A 23,600-nucleotide genomic window follows, 5' to 3' on the forward strand; every position below is an offset into this window, starting at 1 on the left:
ATGAAAGCATTAGTTACAATCGTCTGAAAAAGACAGTAGGCTTAAATCCTTAGAAGACATTTTAATCAGCAATTGATAAAACGGAAAAAGAACACTGATGAAAAAATACAGGGTGATGCTAACATGTAAGCGTCTTCTGCTTAGCCTATTTGACGTCACCGCCTTGCTAACTCCAGGTCAAAAATAACTTTACTGACTAACGGATTTCGAGCATGTACATTGTACATGCCAGTGTTAACAGTCGTAAAACTTCATCTTATCAGTGTTAACTGTCGTAAAACTTCATCTTATTAGTGTTAACAGTCGTAAAACGTCCTCTTATCAGTGTTAACAGTCGTAAAACTTCATCTTATCAGTGTTAACAGTCGTAAAACTTCATCTTATCAGTGTAAACAGTCGTAAAACTTCATCATATCAGTGTTAAGAGTCGTAAAACTTCATCTTATCAGTGTTAACGGTCGTTTAACTTCATCTTATCAGTGTTAACAGTCGTAAAACTTCATCTTGTAGTCCAAATCGTCTAAATCATCGACGTGCATCTCTCAAAATATTCAATATTTATCAGGAAGTTGTTTTGGTCACTCCTAAAAATCGATTCACCAGATCCTGATGTCATGTTTTTTGTGAATTGTAATTGTCCGCTCTCTAAACGCTGCCTTCGTTTATCTGATGACGTAAGAGTTCCTTACTAAGAAATTTCTGAATAAGAATTCGGACTCGATTAACACAAATGAAGTGACCATGATGAGTCAAACACATATAATAACACATAATAACACAACGCAAAATCAACTTTATCCCGTGTCATGTCTCTCGTGTAATATCTGGCAATAGGTATTATAATACGAGTAATACTGGTTCGTTAAACATGTCATAATTATGGTGTATATATAGGCTAACAAGTACATGTACATGTAGTTGTATTAGTTTCGAGAAACATACAATTTACCAGAATGAAAGCTCTATTTGAACAATAATTATTTCATAAGACAAGATATCTTTTACAACATGATAAATTATCTGCCGTTTTCTCTGTCTTTACAAGCTTTTGTGATAAATGTCCATGATTTTGGAACATGGGAATAATTCAACTCGGTAATATCCATGTATGCCTTATCTTAGATATGACCAAGGACAACATAGGTCAGTTGGTGCGAAGACTGAAATTTTGTTCGAGGTAAAGCCAAATAAGATTTGTTACAGTCGACTCTGGCAGGAAAATGATTGCTATCATAAGAACCAAGAAAATGTGCGATATAAGTTCTACAGAAGCCTCGTGTTTAGGATATTAGATCCCCCTAGCTCACCCCAAAATGGGTGCAAGTAATCTCACCTCAAAAAGGGGCGAAACATTCTATTGATATTACCCCAAAAAGGATGAAGGATTTTATTACTCCGCCAAACCTTCTGTAAAATCCAATTTCTGTGTGGTGTATTCTGCCATTTGTGAAGTCTGTTATTTTTACATAAATCAAACGTAGCATTTTAATCCACCATCGCCAAAAGTTTGCTAATAATATGACAGTTTCATTACTTAAGATTTTCCTTTTATCAAAACAGAATTTCATTTCTAAATTATTGTTGTATCAATTGGGAGAATATTGGATGCTTACGATAATATATGCCACATTTCCTATTATAATACCCAGTGACAGCCAAAAGACTAACTATTTTAAACAGAAAATTCAGAAACAACTCAAACACTTTGAATTTCTTTTTGGTTTTCTTCTTCCGGCACCCGCTGAAAACCCTCTAAACGCTTGGTTTAACACAAAGACATTAGAGGCAAGATAACTGCATGTTTCGGACGGCATACATTGTTGGTTGTTGTGGATTTTGAAAACAAGCCCTTGTTTTGTAATAACAGTTTTTGACCCTATGTTTACGTCCAATGTGTTTATTTGCAGCCATTTCCTTAGAGTGTATTTTCTGACTTTAAAGATGGTGGAAACTAGATCTCGGTGCCCTAAAAAGGCGGTTGTGCTCCCGCGTCTGTCAAACTACCATTTATATCCCTGCCATACGTTGGATCAAATTTTATCCTGCCAGCCTCAGAACTGTCCTCCATATTATTTTTGCCACGGATAATACTTACCTGATGCAGTGTATGTACAACCCTATTATCATGACGGGACAAATACAACATGCTACTAACGTAATTGTTCTTTTGCATGATTGATCAATGCATATTTCAGTCTTGACCCAATCAGTGAATATTCAATCTGCCATCAATCATCGAGCGGTTTTGCCTCTGACCCCTACACCATAGATTAGACATTTTGACGGACATATCTCTGGTACAAGAGATCTGTCCGATATATGTAAGTCAAAATGTATCGTCTGTGATAATAATGAACGAACTGTTTTGCATGGAGACCAATTAAAAAGTGAAAGGATAATAGGACCAGGTGTCCCGGAGAGGAAGCGTCTCCTGCTTCATCGACGACAACCACCATGTAAACCTAGGTCAAACCAAGGTTACGTCACACCATCAAAACGAGACCCGTGGATGTGACAACGAAGCTATCTTTCAGGCATATGAATAAGCATCGAACTCGTCTGGTCTGGCTTCATATCGCACAAGAAAATATTCTTTCAATTGAGATATATCATGATGTCGACCATATGACTTTCCCATGTTCTTCACGTGCATGCATCTCGTGCAACACCGTTTTTCCGCCACTAGTCAACATATGTTGCGGAAGTCGTGATATTGGCATAAAGTTCCTGAATATAGATGGGGAAGCACCAGGGATGTTAAACTCTAGAAATAAAGACAGGCTTTTTGAAAGCTGCCCCTGCCTGTTACGTTGTAAGTACAGATTTCGGCAAGCGGCCAATGTCTGTAGTGTGTTAGATTATAAGGTCATCGGGATATTTCCTATTTACATTGTCGATTAATCGATAACGATTTTGTTGTTTAAAGACAGCACATGGTTGACTTAGGAAGGTCTCAGTTACATATTTCGATAGGCCCTTCAATATAATCAGCCTTGTATCAAACCACACAAAAACAACTCAGCCAATAAAGAATGAAGTGTGTACCTATTGTATCCCAATACTAGTACCGGGTAGTTTGTTGGGGCATCAAACAGCCAATATTAATACTTGGATTCAGTAGTAAATAAATTTTACAACGGCACCAATACGCTAGGTTTTATTGATTTGAACAAAAAAAGTATATAGTTTATTCTGGTAAATTTCATAAATCATTTAATTTCACAACACAGACTAATATAAACATAATTAAAACGTAAAGGTAAATAAAGAATATTAAAAGAATAAGTACAAATTGGTCAGACTTATGCATTAGATGAAAACTATGGATATGAAATACACATTAATTGTTTTAATGAATTCAGGACTTGCCGCATCAATGGGGTTGTCAGAAATATGTATACATGATTAATTTTCATAACATTTCTTTCATATATTTTTTCAACAACTAATAAATACTTATTGATAGAAATATTTTTGTAAAAAATAGCACCAGGTAAGTGACCTCGACACGGAATGTAGCACCTTGACTGTGAATTTCTTTGATGGATTTTCTTACCAATTAATATAGATTTATTAGTATGAACGTTCACCTAACTAAGTCAGTCGAGTAATGAAAGCAATAAGTGACCGTTATTGCAGCAGCCTGAAGCGTAAACTCGTGGTACTGACTGTGTATATCATGATTATAACACTTGTATATATATTCATTCAAATCGGTTGATAATTAAAGCAATGCTTTTAGAGACATGAACCATGTATTTTTTTTTATTCCTATGTATACTTTAACTTTGCATGATGCAAACTTTTGCTGATAACTAATTTTACCATATTGCACTAATGTATGGTTTCTAAAAACATTTCTATCCTTTTAAATTACCCATTGATTTCGTATTCCACAGAAATCAAAATATGCGTAATTTTACTGTTTACTGTTCTTTCAAAAAAATAGTCCAAATAGTGAATGTGGCGTCTAGAGCATTCACGAAGTCTTTTTGATTATAGTGGAACTCTTTTGTAAAGAACAGAGTCAAGGTAACATACCTCTTTAATATCGCAATATCCAATCATTTAATTATCATATTACGAAAGTACTGTAGTACCAATTTGTCTATGACGTTTGTGTAGTACCTAGATATTCATCATTTATGATTATGTAAAGTGTTACTAAATCAAATTATGTAGGAATATTGTTTTTCCTGTTTACTTTAAAGATAAACCTCTTTAATATTTCTTGTAGCAGAGTCATGTGTACTACCAGGTATTCTGTCCAGTCGGATACAACAAAATTTCTCCACAAGACTTACACAAAGAACTGTATAAACATGCCTGATCAAACAGAGAGCATAAGCTGTACAATATACAGATTACAATACTTTGATAATCTATTATGCCAAAAACAGTTATAGTTAATTAAATATGACTTTCATCAATATTGTACGGTTTTATTTTGATAGCATTTTAAGCAGAATGATTGCTTTGTGAATTGCCATTACATCACAAAAATATTTGTGCAATTTGCCAATACAGCAAGGCTTTATAAAATGCACCCACACCGAGTTAAACATATACCAGAAAAAAAATACATTTACTTGGAGCCAAAAACATAGTCATATGTCAAAAATATATTCTTCTCTTCAAATATTGCAATGCAGGGTTGTCATTTTGTAGCCCAAAGCAGTATTTCAACTCTAGAAAAATACACGTAGTTTTGATGGCAAATACCGTTTGCAATATAAAATTCATATAATATTTATAATATTGATAAAGTTAATGAAGTAATGGGAATCAAATATCTGGATACCTATGGCACTAGTTATTCACATTTCAACTGTGTGGCTTAGATTGTGTCTTTTCTATGTCTTCAGTTGTCGGAAGCACACGCCTCAGATGGTGACTTCGACGCTGTTGTTGATGCAGGCGACTGTGAATCAGGGTCGGGGTACAGATGAAGCGAGGAAAACACGTTTACTGCGTCCGATAGTAGTCTGTCAATACAAGCAAGAAGTTACTCTACAAGACCATATCAGTTTGTATAAAGCAAGTTTAATGAAAGATATCAAATTGTGGTAACTTATAACAACCGTTAGAAGCAAGATTAGAAGTCACAGCATTTGTCTCTGGGAATAAGCTTACATTATCATCGGTAATATACCAACACTAGTCTAACAGCTATTTCATTTTCCTGTAATTAGCCCAATCCCACTTTGATTTAATGCTAATGCTTCGGCCTTTTGTTTTGCCTAATGCCTGTTAAATGTGGTACTGGGCACCGAGTATATGGTTTAATCATATGCCCGGTATGTTTTGTGAAGAGTTATTCTATCTAGCTGTATGTAAACTTTGCGTTGTTTACCTTCAGCTGTGTGAGCAATGACACCGGCCCGTATTCATTAAACTACTAGTATTCTAATACTCCAGCATTAAATTTGTGCTCAACCCAACTTCATTTAAACTCGCCTTAATCAAAGAATTGCAGTAGGAAAGAAAGACTTAAACACTGAAAAATATTTCACTTGAAGTCTTTCCGAAATTTCTTCAAAGAATTGAAAAGTTATAAATTAAAATATCAAATTTATAACCAAAAGTATTTGAGCCTGAGCACAAAATGTGAATTTAAGCATGAGTGTGGTTTCATTAATATGTTTGTTTTAAATCTTGTTTATAATTGGTACGGCTGTGGAAAAAGAAGTTGTCCTGAACACTTCCATCTAGGATGACTTGGTATAGTGACTAGACTGTATTTAAGCTCAATCAGAAGCTGTGACAGTAAGAGAGTTGATTGTCCTATCCTTGACCCCTTCCTTGAAGGAGACTGGTGACCGATTTTATAACTTACTCAAGTATGGAAGACACTTGGTTGGGCTAGCTCTTATATAGTCTGATTTTTGCAGTTCAGCTGCTATAAGTATTACGCTAATGAGCTCTGAAACTCCCATAAAACGGCGAAAGAATAAAAATCTACTTTTTTGATAAAATTAGTCATCCCGTATATTGTAACATAGTTCATGTATTGATCTCCCGGACTTCTTTTTGGTTAAATACTTACTTTACTCTCACATCGGCCTTTTTCATTGTGTGTATTTCTCCATCAATATTCATGAGGTAGTTGAGGAAATTGTTGTCGCCTAAATCCCTTGGATTAACCTTTATCCTGACGCTGGAAGGCTGTCGTATTGTTAGTGTAGGGAAATCCTCTTCCTGTAGAGATAATGTGTAATAATGGTCTATTTTCGGGTGTAAGTTTCATGCTTAAAAATATATTTTTATTAATTTTGTTAGGATTTTGAAAGGCTCAACAACAATCTTAATTTCCTCAAATTATCAAATACTCAGAGATACATGGATATTTGTATTCAAAATATCGTATGTTGAGCAATACACAGTTTAGACATAATTGATCAATTACATATTTTGCTATGTCCAATTATACTAGTCTAATTCCATAATCCCCAATGATTCTTATTATATTTTGATCCCTCGCCTTCCTTGGTAATGTAATTTTCTTTCATATTTCTACATCAGGTAGACTAGGAAGTAAAGTAAGGCGGACAGTATCCCTGCGCGTTTTCGTTACTACCATAATTTCCCAGGTTCCAGAAAACACCCTGTAATATTGCTGCATGAGTATAACGATATAACAAAGAATACAGACATACTAATGTTATTAAAATTAAACTTACCGTTAACATTTCTCTTTTCATCATTTTGACGATAAGACGAAAAAAGTGTGATTTGGGGGTACGTCGGAATATCAAAGTAAGGACTTCACCTTCTGTAACTCCAAAAGCTTTTGCAGGAAAAAATGCTACCAAACTGAACTCCCCTGCCAATTTTTCTACAAAAATATTAAAAAAGAGATTAAATGAATTTGTGTCATTGATATGTATCGTTCATTGATTTGTTTTCGTAGTTAAACTGTCTTTACTTATTCAAAGTAATGAATGTAATGAATAATCAAATGTAGGTCGACATCAGCATCTGAAGCATGCAGTCATTTCCCTTATAATTGCAATACATAGATGTAGATGATAGTTACCTTCTTTTTTGGAGCCCTCTGTATCATCTGCTGCACTGAGTTGACTGAAGAAATTAACAAAAAATATGTATGCGTGTCTTGGCGAGGGTACAAAACCCAAAGCCTCACTCTAAAACACAAACAATGAGTCAGTATCATGTGGAGAAATTAGGAAGAAGGAAGCTTGTTTAAAAACTGGAGAAAAGATAAGATTATTAATTCAGTCAACTCTTACGATTATTACGACCTACCTACAGAACCGTAAATGACCGACATGAGTGGAAACCATTACAATGGTTGAAAAAACGAATCCGCAAAACCTGTATTTGGTTATTTCTTTCTACATTACATTTCTTTTAGTTTGGGCTAGTATTGCTCTGTATAACTGAACTGAATTATGTGAACGGATTCGAAATCATTGATATAATGTCTCCGAGATCAAACTGTTATTCTGCAACTGATGGAGATACAATTTGGTATACATAAGCTTATTCATTGAATTTTAAAAGCTGGTTATTTATATTGATCCCAAATATAATATTCTTTTTATCGTTACATGACCCTTCACATCTTGGTTGTTCACACGATATTCAATAAAGATTAACGTATACAAATTAAGTAGCAATAATGATACACAGTTCATTTTTATAAATAATTTACAAACCTGCCAGTTAGTGTTATTTCAGCATCGAAGAGCCTCTGAGATTTCAGAAACATCATGTAGAACGGCATGACTGAAAAGGTCATATTTATGCATCCATAGTGGCAAAGTAAATGGGAAAGTAATTTTCGACATATCGTTTATATATCACCAATTCCACATTTTATATTACTGTGAATAACATCCCTAGTTCAATTACTTAACTCCCCCTTTTCAAAGATAATTACATGTCGCAGATAAATGTCTTACATAAACATAAGAATAATAGTATTTTGATACGTATATATCATGACCTTTTCCTTCCTTATTTGAAGTCCAATGAGATATGCGAATTGAACAAACCTTGTACACGAAAAATGCAAAAAAAGTACACACTATCAGGTGAGAAACTAAAATGTCACATTATGCTATATACACGCAAATAATATTTATTTGTACAAACTGATGTCGAAATTGTTGCTTTTGCTACTGACGATGATATCAATTTTAAAATGTTCATTTTTATGAGAATGATATTCATTTTTATCTGCTGGATAACAAGTGATAAACACCGATACAAACCTGCGTAACGAGCTCTTCTCATCCAGCGTTGTTTGTCCGTATAATACATCATGTCTGCGAATAGGCCGTAGCAAGTAACCACCGTGGCATAGCCCAGCAGTTCGTCATCACAGTACTCCGCCATTAATGGAATCTTAACAGTGTTTCCTGTGAGGTACGAAAAACAATGCATAAGGCATAAAACATTCATGTGAGGCAGCAAGACATTTATACCGTATGACTAAATTTTGGCAAACCTAGGGGTCAGCACACAAATTATGACTCCAATTCAGGGATGGATGTATTAAAGTACATGGAGGATATTGAATGGTTTCCCGTTTAATATAACATATATTTCACGAGTATGACAGAATATCGATATTTTCACGAGTGCGATATATATGTTATATTTAACGGGAAACCATTCAATTTTCTTTTTATTGCATTTCATAACCTTAAAAACAAAATTAAAAACATAGAAAAATTAATAGCGTCAAAAAGTGCGGGAATCTGTAATGACGTCATCTCTTGGTGACGTTACTACACGCCAACTTGACGGCGCTATTTTGAAAGGACTGATCAACGCAATTTAGCATTTTCTGCTGTTATCAGAGAACCTGTGCATGAATAGCTAACGTCAAGTGAGTATTTTGTCAAAAACTAGTCTGAAAATTTCAGAAATACAACAAAATAACCAATTTATCTATATCCGCTTCGGTTGGAAAAATCGGCAAGTTTCAACGAGGTGAATACAAAGGTCCGTTATGATTGGTCAAAAACGGAAAACTTATATTTTCACTGCAAAACTTATATTTTCACTGCAAAACTTATATTTTCACTGCAAAATCTTATATTTTCACTGCTCGATCGCTGCAGTGAAAATATAAGTTTATTAGTTTGATAAATTTCTATATTTCACTGGCAAAAATGCAATAAAATGAAATACCATTTGTTTGGAGTTGGACCGAGAAGCACTAGCTATGGATGGACTAATTATTAGACATGTACACAATGTACTTATGAGGAAAGGAGTACAATTCATTCATGTGCTTGCAAAGTAATGCTGAATAAGCTGTTCATTTGTGTCAGACAGTGTTCCTGTGAACCACGATAATTATATATGAGAGTGTTTATGAGATCGAAAGTTTATCAGCAGAAACAACTCACACAATGTTTCTTTCTGAACAACAATGAGGGCAAATACCAAATCTGCAATATATATGATGCCAACATGGACAATAATGAAGATTGTTTAGATGAAGGTAATTAAAAATTCATTAATTGCAGTAAAATGTGTGACACCTTTAAACAATTTATTCTGATGAAGGGACCTACTTTAATGTTTTCCCTGGTTAAACATGGACCTACAATCATCATATATCATCATATGCATGCTGGAGTGAAAGTTCAGCTTTTATCCTAGTGTATTGTTAAGAACATATTGTGACAGGTGAGTCTTTGTGTTTCCGATGGCTATTGTATCCGTAACATTTGGGTTCCAATACCGGTCTATACTGATCAAGTTCAATTACCTTTTTTGAAGGCTATCTACACAAGTTTAAATTTCTTCAATTACCTGACAAAATATCATCAAACATAAATAATTAAATGTTATCAAGACTAGACAATGATTGAGCATGTGCCGTAAACTTTCTTGCTACAGCCCATCAAGTTTATTGAAATAAATATAAACATTAATTATCTATGAAGACGCCAAGTCAGTGAATACTGACGTCATAGGGACCATCGGACCTTTTGATATTTATAGTTACAAGGGACTAGCATCATTTAATGTGTGCGCCCTTTAATCAAATATCTAAAAGTGTTCATGATTTAATGATTATATTTGTGTACCTTTGATGACGTGGAGGGCAGCAGTAACAGTGTCATAGTGTCCGTACTGCGTTACAGATATACCATTTCCTGTTCCTAAATTATAACAATAAATCTGTAAGAGTACATTGACATGTAATTTCCCACAAACTTCTGACGGAAATGACACGTATCAGACAGCAAATGCTATAACACAATTCCCATGTCATCATTGTAACCAAGGGGAAAGCGAATGTTTCGAATCAAAGTAGCAATTCCGTATACCATGCTTTCAGTAAAGTAACTTTTTGTATCTTCTTTTAGAATCAATTTAATTTATATGTAAATTAAACAGCAAGATGTTATAGTCAATTGTCTGTCTAGATATGGTATTTATACAGTAGTTGGTATGCATGACACAGCTTTAGAGAAAATATACCGAATTATACGCTAGGACACAGAATGGTGTTTGCATGCAAAACTGTGATTGTGACTCATTCGAATCAACTACAAATGGCTATCTATGTGCACGCATACATTAACCATTTAAATGCAATCATGTAACACGTGAAAATTGCTTTTCACTCATCAGTGTCAGTATCAGTGCTTAGATTTAACTTGTATATATACAAAACGTTTTTGTTTGGTGAAACAGCCCTATATTTGAATGTAAACTAAGGAAGAGATACTAAGATGTAATATTTGTTCAGTTTGTTCCAGACAAACATTCTATAAACCGATATTTAATTCTCTATACAAAGTCCAATACTAACCAGAAGGTATTACTCCTATGGGTATGGTATTGGAGGTAAATGGTCCATTCATATCATTATAGTTAAGACCTGCCTTCTGATGGGTAACTCTAAGTAGCCTGGCTAGGACTTCAGAGAATGAGCCATCTCCTCCGAAAATCACTATACTGAAACATAGAAAATACGATAAAACATCACTATACTGGAACATAGAAAATACCATAAAACATCACTATACTGAAACATAGAAAATACGATAAAACATCACTATACTGAAACATAGAAAATACGATAAAACATCACTATACTGAAACATAGAATATACGATAAAACATCACTATACTGAAACATAGAAAATACGATAAAACATCACTATACTGAAACATAGAAAATACGATAAAACATCACTATACTGGAACATAGAAAATACGATAAAACATCACTATACTGAAACATAGAAAATACGATAAAACATCACTATACTGAAACATAGAAAATACGATAAAACATCACTATACTGAAACATAGTTAATACTATAAAACATCACTATACTGAAACATAGAAAATACGATAAAACATCACTATACTGGAACATAGAAAATACGATAAAACATCACTATAATGGAACATAGAAAATACGATAAAACATCACTATACTGGAACATAGAAAATACGATAAAACAAAGTGATTGTCTTTATGGGAGATACTGTTATAGTTTCTCTCTGTTACCGATGGAAACGACCACAGACCATAGTACAATACAAATATTAAGAAAGAAAGAAAAAGAAATGAATAAATAGATAACAGATAAAAGTTTAAAAAAAATATATACGTGAAGACAATGCATATATAACATTTTCTTTGAGAACACTGTAGTGTAAAATTAGATTAATGTTATAAACATTTATTATTTTTTTTGTATATGTATAACTCAAAATACTATGTAGCTATTAGTAACGATGATATAAATGTATTATGCTAAGAACATGTCATCTAAAGGCCCTACATCGATCATATATCAATAACAAAACATACATATAGTATTTATTCATGCGCAATTCCGTATATAAATGTCCCCATTTTGGGTTCTTCCTCTCATTACCAATCCTTGGTACAGTCTCAATGAAAACTATGCAGATTTTTCTCATCCATGGTTGTCCAGATCAAATTGTGATCAAATCATTCCGTCAATACAGAATTTATACGGACCAATTTTATTTAGCTAACAAACATATTAATTTTCATATTTTTCAGACTTTAAGCAAGTTATTTATGACTGTCCACGCGTCACGTTTAAGCCATATAGATAAAATATTCAGTAAAGTTACCCACCTTAAGCTGATCTATTGCCAATTAATATATCATGACATTGCAACATCTTGATGAAAGGTAAATATATACATGGTTTTTTTTTTAGACATATCTCAATTTAGCATCCGATTATGGAAACTTACCCGTCTACCGTGGTCAGATCATACTCAGAAACCATCTCCTCGAAGTGTTTCGCTCTTTCCGATACTAAAATGAAAATTTCACTTGATTTACAAATGAGGGTAACTTAGTGTTTCGATAAAAACGTGTCGTATTAAATACATGACCAGCTTTATTCCTTTCGCCATGGGTGTCTATGATATGTCTATAAGGCTGGACTTACTAAAGAAATGTTAATCTCATTTTATTCAAGTTTTGCCACAAGCCACAAATATCAGACATATACAGACATAATCAAATTTTAAATGAAAAACAGCACTGTAAAAAACATTCTACCAGTTAAACTTCTTGCAAATTTCATGTGTTTTAGCAATACATTAATGGGTAATAATTAAAATTTGTTTGCAGTTGGTAATACTCAAATATCTTTGATAGTTCAATTGGTGTGTTAAGTCATTCCAACCTTTTACGTCGCAAGTAATGCGAGCGAGTTCAAACAAGGGCAGTATTCGTCTAGAGTTACTTTGCCCATATCTACCACCACTTATCGGGTTCACCAACACCAGGAGGCGCTTTGGGCGCTGGCCGCACACTGCAAAATAAACAATTAATATTTCTTTAATAATAGAATGGAAAATATAATAATTCTCTTATTAAAATATAGGAATTTCAAACGATTAAACAGCCTACCTATATAAATTTGCGCTTGAAAATAAGAACTTAAAAGTAGTTGATATCCTTAATCATTAAAAGAAAAACTTTGAGCTAGCACAGTGAAGTAGAGTAGTAGCGAGTTTGAACTGTCTAATTTTGAGAGAAATGGTATTTTGTTTGGGGGAGTTTATGGTTTTTTCTTCAAGGTACATAGATTATTGAATTATATTGATTATATGCAACATAATCCTTCATTGCTGCACTTTGTAAGAATATTTGAAAGATAATGCTAAAATTGCCTACATTTTGTGAGCTTTATAAGATACATGTACCGAGTTATTTGAAATCGCATATCGTGGCTATGTTTTGAGATCTTTAAGAACCTTCAATAATTATAAATTCTGAAAACTGTTGATTACCCAGCCCTTCCCCTTTAATATATGACATGATTTACCTTTCTGGAAGTGTAGCTGTAGATCGGAGAGGAACCTCCGACACTCCTCCACCTGTCCTGTTACACACAAGGTGTTCTGTTTCCACACTAACTTCTTCCTCGTAATGTAGTGGACCTTACACAACCATTTTGGTTTTGTAGTTTTTGATTGGTTGATGGAGGCATTCAGCTCGATGTCATTTGTCTCTATTCCTATGACGTCATCTAGCGCGATTGTTAATTCTAAATAGTATACAAATAATTATATATTGTACGTTATTTGCCAACTAAAATCTTTCAATCATTATATAAGTACCAGATAATTACGTTCAATTTTAATGAGCTTGCATATAAACATTTACAAATTAAATAAAATCAGAGCAAGATGTTAATTAAAATATGATACTGCATTATAAATTCAAACTGAGAGACCAAAAAACTTGCAATTATGTCCTCAGTTATTTTCATTTCTTTATTTAAGAAAAAAAAACCAGCAAGCAAAGGAAACTATTCAAAGTCAAATTCGTTAAAACAATTTCTAAATTTTAACAAATATATATGAATATATTTGCATGGAAACCAGCCGTTCCGGATTGAAAGCGTCTTCTGCTTGAACATATAGGTAAAAATAGATGTTACCGAACAAGTTACGGTACGTTGTTTATCATATTTATCTAACTCTCGTTTGCTAATTTTAGAAAGGACACTCGCTTTACGTCTAATGTTAATTGTAATACCTGATTTGTTTGTAAATAATGCAATTCAAAAAATGAATATTAATGGGGGGGGGGGGGGGGGGGGGGGGGGGGGGGGGGGGGGGGGGGCAGTGTAATGGTTCATAGGTTAATGTGATATCTTACTTCTGAGCGTATTTTACCAACACATATTGAGTGATGTGGTTTAATATGATAAACTTTGATATACGTGTACTGTACATATAGTGTCTCTGTTTGTCATCTTTATATCTATTTCATACGACTCGAACCCCAGACCAATCGGAGGCTTTGAACGTGGTTCTACACTGCGGTGTGTAACTAAAAAAGGTGATCACATGACATATCATACGAGTGTAGTTTGAGTCTAGTGTAGGAATAATCATGATTTAATTCTGATTGTCCATATTAACAGTCCAATTTACCGAGGCAATGGAACACTATACGTTGAAATCAATATTCAAACTACAGCATCAATAAACCTGACCTTTTCAATCTTGAGATGTTGATTTTAATATGTCACGCCTTGTGACCATGAAAACGTCAGAGTAAAACTTCTCAGGTAAATGTAGGCCAAATACCAAAACCCCTGATCTTCTGAAACTGGAGAGATGATTCTCAAAGTCTTTTAACAAGTACTCGAAGTTGACCTTTGTTCTGAGCCCAAACACACATGCACTACAGGTTCAATAAGTCTGCACTGCTCATCCTTTCAGTTTATCATAATATATTTGAGTGTTAGGTGAATCCCGAGTATGGGTCAAAGTAATTTTGTAACACTCATATATCATGATTATGGGCTTTGGGTTTGATAAGAGCTGTTTTAGTGTTTCAACAAGTTTGAAGGCATTGAATATGGATTAAGGTTTTTCTTTTGACAAACAGAGTTTGGCAGTATCCAGACGCACACAACATCACAACATAACAAGAGGCCCAGGGGCCTTAACGGTCATCTGACTCTAAATTAAAACCCTTATATAATTGTAGTATGCATTCTCTGTAGCAAGTATATAGTGGCACTGTTGGCCATGGTGGCCATCTTGCATTTCTGACTGACCCAATAAATAATAACACTTGGTCTGGACCATCTAAGGATAATTTCTGGTAAGTAAGAGCTGAATCCCACCGGTGGAATTTGAGAAGAAGTTTAAAATAGGTGTTGTTCAGGAAAACCATGATTGCGCAATCATGTTACAAAATGGCCACCATTGCTGCCATGTCAAAGTTTTTACGAGGCCAATTTCAAGCTCAATGGCACCAGTGGAACTGGAGAAGAAGTTTAAAATGTGTTTTTTAAGATAGCGGATATGGCGGCCATCTTGGATTTCAGACCAATCTGAAAAATAACAACACTTGGTCGGGATCATCTCAGGAACATTTCAGGCAAGTTTCAGCCCAATAGCACTGGTGGAAATTGAGAAGAAGTTTAAAATGTGTTTTTGAAGATGGTGGTTATGGTGGCCATCTTGGATTTCGGACCGACCTGAAAAATAACAACACTTGGTCGGGATCATCTCAGGATCATTTCTGGCAAGTTTCAGCCCAACAGCACTGGTGGAACTTGAGAAGAAGTTTAAAATGTGTTTTTCAGGATGGCGGCTATGGCGGCCATCTTGGATTTCGGACCGACCCGAAAAATAACAACACTTGGTCGCAAACATATCAGGATAATTTCAGGCAAGTTTCAGCTCAATAGCACTGGTGGAACTTGAGAAGAAGTTTAAAATGTGTTTTTCAAGATGGCGGCTATGGAGGCCATCTTGGATTTCGGACCGACCCGAAAAATACTAACACTTGGTCAGGATCATCTCAGGATCATTTCTGGCAAGTTTCAGCTCAACAGCACTGGTGGAACTTGAGAAGTTTAAAATGTGTTTTTCAAGATGGCGGCTATGGCGGCCATCTTGGATTTCGGACCGACCCGAAAAATAACAACACTTGGTCGGGATCATATAAGAATCATTACAGGCAAGTTTCAGCTCAATAGCATTGGTGGAACTTGAGAAGAAGTTTAAAACGCGTTTTTCAAGATGGCGGCTATGGCGGCCATCTTGGATTTCGGACCGACCCGAGAAATAACAACACTTGGTTGCGACCATATCAGGATCATTTCAGGCAAGTTTCAGCTCAATAGCACTGGTGGAACTTGAGAAGAAGTTTAAAATGTGTTTTTCAAGATGGCGGCTATGACGTCCATCTTGGATTTCGGACCGACCAAAAAAATAACAACACTTGGTCGGGATCATCTCAGGATCATTTCTGGCAAGTTTCAGCCCAACAGCACTGGTGGAATTTGAGAAGAAGTTTAAAAGGTGTTTTTCAAGATGGCGGCTATGGCGGCCATCTTGGATTTCGGACCGACCCGAAATAATAACAACACTTGGTCACAATCATATCAGGATCATTTCAGGCAAGTTTCAGCTCAATAGCACTGGTGGAACTTGAGAGGAAGTTTAAAATGTGTTTTTCAAGATGGCTGCTATGGCGGCCATCTTGGATTTCGGACTGACCCGAAAAATAACAACACTTGGTCGGGATCATCTCAGGATCATTTCTGGCAAGTTTCAGCCCAACAGCACTGGTGGAACTTGAGAAGAAGTTTAAAATGTGTTTTTCATGATGGCGGCTATGGCGGCCATCTTGGATTTTGGACCGACCCGAAAAATAACAACACTTGGTCGGGATCATCTCAGGATCATTTCTGGCAAGTTTCAGCCCAACAGCACTGGTGGAACTTGAGAAGAAGTTTAAAATGTGTTTTCAAAATGGCGGCTATGGCGGCCATCTTGGATTTCAGACTGACCCGAAAAATAACAACACTTGGTCAGGACCATCTCAGTATCATCTCAGGCAAGTTTCAGCTTAATCCCACTGGTGGAACTTGAGAGGAAGTTTAAAATGTGTTTTTCAAGATGGCTGCTATGGCGGCCATCTTGGATTTCGGACTGACCCGAAAAATAACAACACTTGGTCGGGATCATCTCAGGATCATTTCTGGCAAGTTTCAGCCCAACAGCACTGGTGGAACTTGAGAAGAAGTTTAAAATGTGTTTTTCAAGATGGCGGCTATGGCGGCCATCTTGGATTTTGGACCGACCCGAAAAATAACAACACTTGGTCGGGATCATCTCAGGATCATTTCTGGCAAGTTTCAGCCCAACAGCACTGGTGGAACTTGAGAAGAAGTTTAAAATGTGTTTTCAAAATGGCGGCTACGGCGGCCATCTTGGATTTCGGACTGACCCGAACAATAACAACACTTGGTCAGGACCATCTCAGTATCATCTCAGGCAAGTTTCAGCTTAATCCCACTGGTGGAACTTGAGAAGAAGATTGAAATGTGAAAAGTTTACGCACGGCGCACGGCGGACGGCGGACGGCGCACGACGACGGACGAAGCATGATGACTATAGGTCATCCTGACCCTTCGGGTCAGATGACCTAACAAGAGGCCCAGGGGCCTTAACGGTCATCTGACTCTAAATTAAAAACCTTATATTATTGTAGTAGGTATTCTCTGTAGCAAGTATATAGTGGCACTGTTGGCCATGGTGGCCATCTTGGATTTCTGACTGACCCAATAAATAAAAACACTTGGTAAGGACCATCTCAGGATCATTTCTGGTAAGTTAGAGCTGAGTCCCACTGGTGGAATGTGAGAAGAAGTTTAAAATAGGCATTGTTCAGGAAAACCATGATTGCACAATCATGTTACAAAATGGCTGCCATGGCTGCCAAGTCAATGATTTTACGAGGCCGAAAAATAACAACACTTTGTTGGCCCTCCTTCCTTAAAATCCTCACCCGAACTCAATGGCACCAGTTGAACTGGAGAAGAAGCTTAAAATGTTTTTTCAAGATGGCTGTCATGGCGGCCATCTTGGATGTCTGGTCGACCCGATAAATAACAACACTTGGTAAGGACTATCTCAGGATCATTTCTGGTAAGTTAGAGCTGAATCCCACTGGTGGAATTTGAGAAGAAGTTTGAAATGGGTGTTGTTCAGGAAAAACCATGATTGCGCAATCATGTTACAAAATGGCCACGATTGCTGTCGTTTTCAAAAGTTTTTACAAGGCCGAAAAAATAACAACACTATGTTGGCTCGCCTTCCTTGACATCCTCACCCATTTCCAGCTCAATGGCACCAATGGAACTGGAGAAGAAGTTTAAAATGTGTTTTTCAAGATGGCTGCCATGGCGGCCATCTTGGATTTCAGACCAACCCGAAAAATAACAACACTTGGTCGGGATCATATCATGATCATTTCAGGCAAGTTTCAGCTTAATAGCACTGGTGGAACTGGAGAAGAAGTTTAAAATGTGTTTTTCAAGATGGCGGTTATGGCGGCCATCTTGGATTTCGGACCGACCCGAAAAATAACAACACTTGGTCGGGATCATATCAGGATCATTCCAGACAAGTTTCAGCTCAATAGCACTGGTGGAACTGGAGAAGAAGTTTAAAATGTGTTTTTCAAGATGGCGGCCACAGCGGCCATCTTGGATTTCGGAAGGACCCGAAAAATAACAACACTTGGTCGGGATCATATCAGGATCATTTCAGGCAAGTTTCAGCTCAATAGCACTGGTGGAACTGGAGAAGAAGTTTAAAATGTGTTTTTCAAGATGGCGGTTATGGCGGCCATCTTGGATTTCGGACCGACCCGAAAAATAACAACACTTGGTCAGGACCATTTCAGGATCATTTCTGGCAAGTTTCAGCTCAATAGCACTGATCACTGCCCTTAGCACGGGCTCGGTGAAAGCTCGGTAAAAACGGCGAGTTCGTTGATCGTCGGCGCGGTTACAAAAATGTCAAAATTTGACACCAAGTCACATTAAATATATGTTGAAATTTATATGTTTGAAACCAGCTATGTTTACTTGTTGTTTGTATCTAGTAATATATCTAAATAAAATAAATAAAAGCATGTATCGGAAATAATTAGCAAAAAACATTAATAGTCACGCTTGATTGCGGGCTACACAAATTCTCCCCCTGGAAAATGAAAAATGTGTATTTTGGACGTTAAAATACATTTCATGAAAATCCACTTACACGGATTGATTTAAAACATGAAATCAAATCTTGGTAGAAAAATTACTTTAATCCATTCAGTAATGAAGGAGAAAAACGAAAATATCCAAAGCTCGGGCTCGGCTCGGGATACACAAATTCTCTACCACCTGATGACTATAGGTCATCCTGACCCTTCGGGTCAGATGACCTAATAAAACTTACTTGCCTTTAACCATTGTATAGAAACTAAACACAAGTTTACAAATGAAAGATGTGATGATGAAAAGCCTTAATCACGACCGAGTAATAGAAGCCAGCCCATCGAAGGAAACAAGGGGACAGGTTAAGTGTACCTGTTTACACTGTATGCCTGTGGTCGAACATAGTGAGCCACGCTTCTATAGTCGACATGAATATTCGATTACACACCGTGCGCCCACTGTCAGTGCGATAAAAAAATGTGTCATTTTATTACACTCCGTGCGATGTCAAGATATAGACCGCTATTACCGAGGTATATTACTGATTGAAAACACCAGGCCCAACAGACTTTTACATTTTAGTAAATGGATGTTACTTATTCGTACCTTTTGACTTCCCGCCCTGTGTAGTTATCCGAAGTTCTCGTTCGCTGACAATGCAGTCAGAGTCAGCTTTACCGTTGGCAGTCAAAACATACGGCATTATTATTTACTCTCTGTGCAAAGGGAAACCATTCGCTTTTGGCTAAGTCACTTACAGCAAGGCCGACTATAAAGGGCGAACTGGGGTAAACACATTTTTTCGTCAATGATTAAGGATCCTTGCGCAGCAATAAATATAGGTCATCTCTTCGTCGGTTTGTCGCCGTGCAGTCAGTTCCGGGATAATTTTGCCCTGAAAGTCATTTTCGATCGTATATTGTGTTGACTAGAAATAGATCTCACGACATTCCAATGTATATTATCCCTCAGCAATCTATAAACAGTTGTATACGAAGCAGTGGGTAACAAAAATACCGAAAACTATGTTTGTTCATGGGTTGATAACTATTTGTAAGCGATACGTCCAGGATATACATGGTCGGAAACCGAAACTGTTAAATATATAGACTCTAACTCTTACACGACGCATTATCTTGCTGTTGGACGCACGGGTTGTAACCGTATGAGCGATGCTCTAATTGTTTATTAAGGAGGAATAGGACTATACTCGATCACATGGGGTTTCTCCTTATCGATGTCCTCTCGTTCCTTCCATTTGGCCTAGCAGAAATGACCGATTCAAAATGGACAACTTGCCTCAAAACTGTTTTATACTAAAAAATGCGGGTCTTTAAATAGCAATTTGTCATAAAGTATAGACTAGTGTAATTATTCAAACATTGAGTATCAGTAAAATTGATCTTAGTTACCAAAAATTATCTCTGAAAATGGACGTTATGAAAAATTTCTTAAAACCTACAGCCAAAGTCTTTATCAAACTAACATTAAAAACATAATACAATTTCAATTCAATTCAATTCATTTATTACTTTAAACCTTACGGTTTATCAGTAGTGCATATATATACAGTGCAGACATTACAAATAACATACAATACAAATACAAAGTACATTGTAACTCACAAGCACACACAAACCACACATACACGATCGCTTCGCTAGTGTAGAGAGCGTTCTATTACATTAAACAATTAAACATCATTTAACCGTCTTTTTGAACCGATAGAAATATATTTGCCTAAATTACATAAATCTTTATTATTTGCCGTCGTTAAAAGTTGTATAAATTTGGCCATACTAGGTTTTTTATGGTAATATAGTTTGATAAAATGCTTTCTAATATCTATAAAATGATTACATTTGATGATAAAATGATACTCGTCCTCAATATCACCGCTGTCACAATATGTACAAATTCTATTATTTCTTTCAATATTTCTATATCTTCCAGATTCTATATACAACTTATGCGATGATAATCTAATTTTTGCGATTTCCTTTATAGTTTGTTGGCCAATGGGTTTTGTTAAGTACTGCTTAAGATGGAAATTTCCACAAATATATTTGTACAAAGAACACTTAGACGATAAATTTATTAACTCCATACAATGTTGTTGAAAATTATCACGTATTCTAGATTTAATAATACTTAATATATTCATTTCGTTACCGCTGGGTTCAATCTCCCATAAGTATCCTAAACCTAATCTAAATAATTCATCTCTTATACTATCGGTCCACTCACTGCCTCTTTGAATCATTTCTTCATAACTTCATAACACGCTTTCAAAATACAATTGTCTGAAGATTTAAGTTTAAGCCAATATTTAAAAAATTTAAATTTTCGAATTATTTGTAAAGGTAGTCTTCCAAGTTCTTGATATATCATTACATTTGGAGTACTTCTCTTAACCCCTAAAATTCTCTTACAAAACCCTAAATGTAATTTTTCCACACCAGGTGCTTTATGGAATCCCCATACCTCTGATCAATTGTTCAATATACTACCCACAAAAGTGTCAAAAATACTTAATTGGGTTTCAACGTTAAAATATTTTCTTTTACAAACATTTGATACAGCAAACAATGCCTTTCTTCCTTGTTGCGCTATTTTTTCTTGTGTTATCCATCTGTGGTAGACATCTTCTTTCTAAAACCAAATTGAGCATCGCTAACTTTTGAATATTTGCTATCAAATTCCATGAGTCTGTTGTTTAAGGTCGCTGTGAATATCTTGGCAAGACAACTAATTAGGGTAATTCCTCTATAGTTATTAGTGTCATTTACATCACCTTTCTTAAATACGGGTACAATATTACCAATAGACCAACTAGACGGATATTTCCCAGATTTGAAAATGTTATTAAATAATGTAACAAGACATGGTAATAGGATTTCTTTACCTTTGATAAAAAAATTCGTTTATTAACCTATCATGTCCGCACGCTTTGGCGGTGCTCAAATTAAAATAACTCGTTTAACTTCTTCTTCAGAGATATCATCATCAAGTTCATGAAGCATATCGGGCGATATATTAGCATCATAGTTGCACATAAACTCGCTCACTGTTTCGTTCTCTGTACCTTCAGTTGATGACAGATTTTTGAAATGTTGGAAAAAATCATGTTCATCTAGAGTTGAATTTACACCCGTACTTTTCCTTTTCTTAAAATTTCTATAAAAATACATAGGGTTATTTTTTCTCATAAAGTTCAACATATTACTTTGGTGAGTTTTGTACTCCCGCTTCAGTTTTAGTTCTGCTTTCTTGTATTTTCGTTTTTTACATACAAGTATATTGTGGGTTTCTTCATTTTTACAAGCATTAAAATTATATAAGGCTCTCTTATATTCTGTGTACATAGTTTTACACGAATTGTTAAACCATGGCTTATCTTCATTTTCTTTGCAGGTTTTCTTTTGAGTGCGTCCAGAATAAGTAACAGTAGTAAGTGGTAATAACAATTCTTTTAAAGTATCAGTGAACTTCTCGACACAACTATCAACACCAGACTGATTATAATCATTGCTATTGCAACAGTTCAATAGCTCCTGTCTGTTATTTTCCAATATTCTACATAACTCAACTGTATTTTCATCATTCCATTTAACACCAGTTAGTTTCTCCCTAATTACTTCTTTTTCTGTGGAATCTTTTGGTACCTTAGTTTTTAAAGTTATACAAACTGGAGAGTGGTCAGAAAAACAGTTAAAAATACCACTTTCAAAGTGAATTATATCTGAAAGGAAGTTATCAAACGTTAAAACATAATCTATAAGACTCGTTCCTCTGCTATTATAGAAGGTAATACTACCATTAGGATCGTCGTTATGTCTTCCATTAACTATTCTCAAAGTAGTAGTTTTGCATAACGATACGAGTTTTCTACCAAACTGATTGATAATTGGATCCGAATTAGCACGTTTGCTAGGTTCTGAATCAGGAACATAGTTTACTATATCAGCTAGGACAGAAGCTACACTAATTTGGTCATTAGTTATATAATCATTATAATTGCCAGTTCTGCTATTGAAATCACCACAAACAATAACTCTACCTATATCTTTATATTGACATACCATTTCTTCAAGACATATGAATATGTCGTTATCACACTTTTCATAAAATGTGCTATTTATCGGTGGGAAATAACATGCGAATATGTATAAATCAAGGTTATCGTGTGATAATGATCGGGATAATTTCAACAAAACAATATTATCATTTATATTTTCAATTATATCACAGTGCCGAGCAAGAGACGACCTATTAAAAACAACAATACCACCTCTTTACCGTGAGTTCTATGGAAAACATGACTTTCATAATTTTCTAATTCAATTTCATCCTCTTTATCAATCCAGCACTCATACAGGCATATTACGTCATATTTATTTACAATATTTACAAAGTCTTGAGATTCAAGTTTTTCACAGATAGAACGGCATATATTCCATGATATTATAGAAATGCCCTCCACACTATCCTAATACGGATTGTGAAGTGACTCGCGTGTATTCAGGTCGATTTCTGGTGTTGCATTGCTCTTGAACCTGCTGGTATGTGAACCGGTGGTCAT

At 35.5% G+C, this 23,600-nt stretch overlaps 1 protein-coding gene across 1 annotated transcript; it reads right to left on the reverse strand.

Annotated features, from left to right (window-relative positions):
• Positions 1-3,176: 3,176 nt before the first annotated feature.
• On the reverse strand, positions 3,177-20,093 carry LOC117337830 (ceramide kinase-like). Its single transcript, XM_033898958.1, has 12 exons — positions 19,625-20,093; positions 13,322-13,543; positions 12,677-12,805; positions 12,237-12,300; positions 10,802-10,947; positions 10,071-10,145; positions 8,238-8,384; positions 7,680-7,749; positions 7,037-7,080; positions 6,681-6,835; positions 6,047-6,198; positions 3,177-4,985 (listed from the first exon to the last, which is right to left on the reverse strand). The coding sequence occupies exons 1-12, from the start codon at positions 19,719-19,721 to the stop codon at positions 4,862-4,864; spliced, it is 1,425 nt and encodes a 474-aa protein (XP_033754849.1). The 5' UTR covers positions 19,722-20,093; the 3' UTR covers positions 3,177-4,861.
• Positions 20,094-23,600: the final 3,507 nt, after the last annotated feature.

This window comes from Pecten maximus, chromosome 11 (genome assembly GCF_902652985.1).
Source record: "Pecten maximus chromosome 11, xPecMax1.1, whole genome shotgun sequence".
NCBI classification, from domain to species: domain Eukaryota; kingdom Metazoa; phylum Mollusca; class Bivalvia; order Pectinida; family Pectinidae; genus Pecten; species Pecten maximus.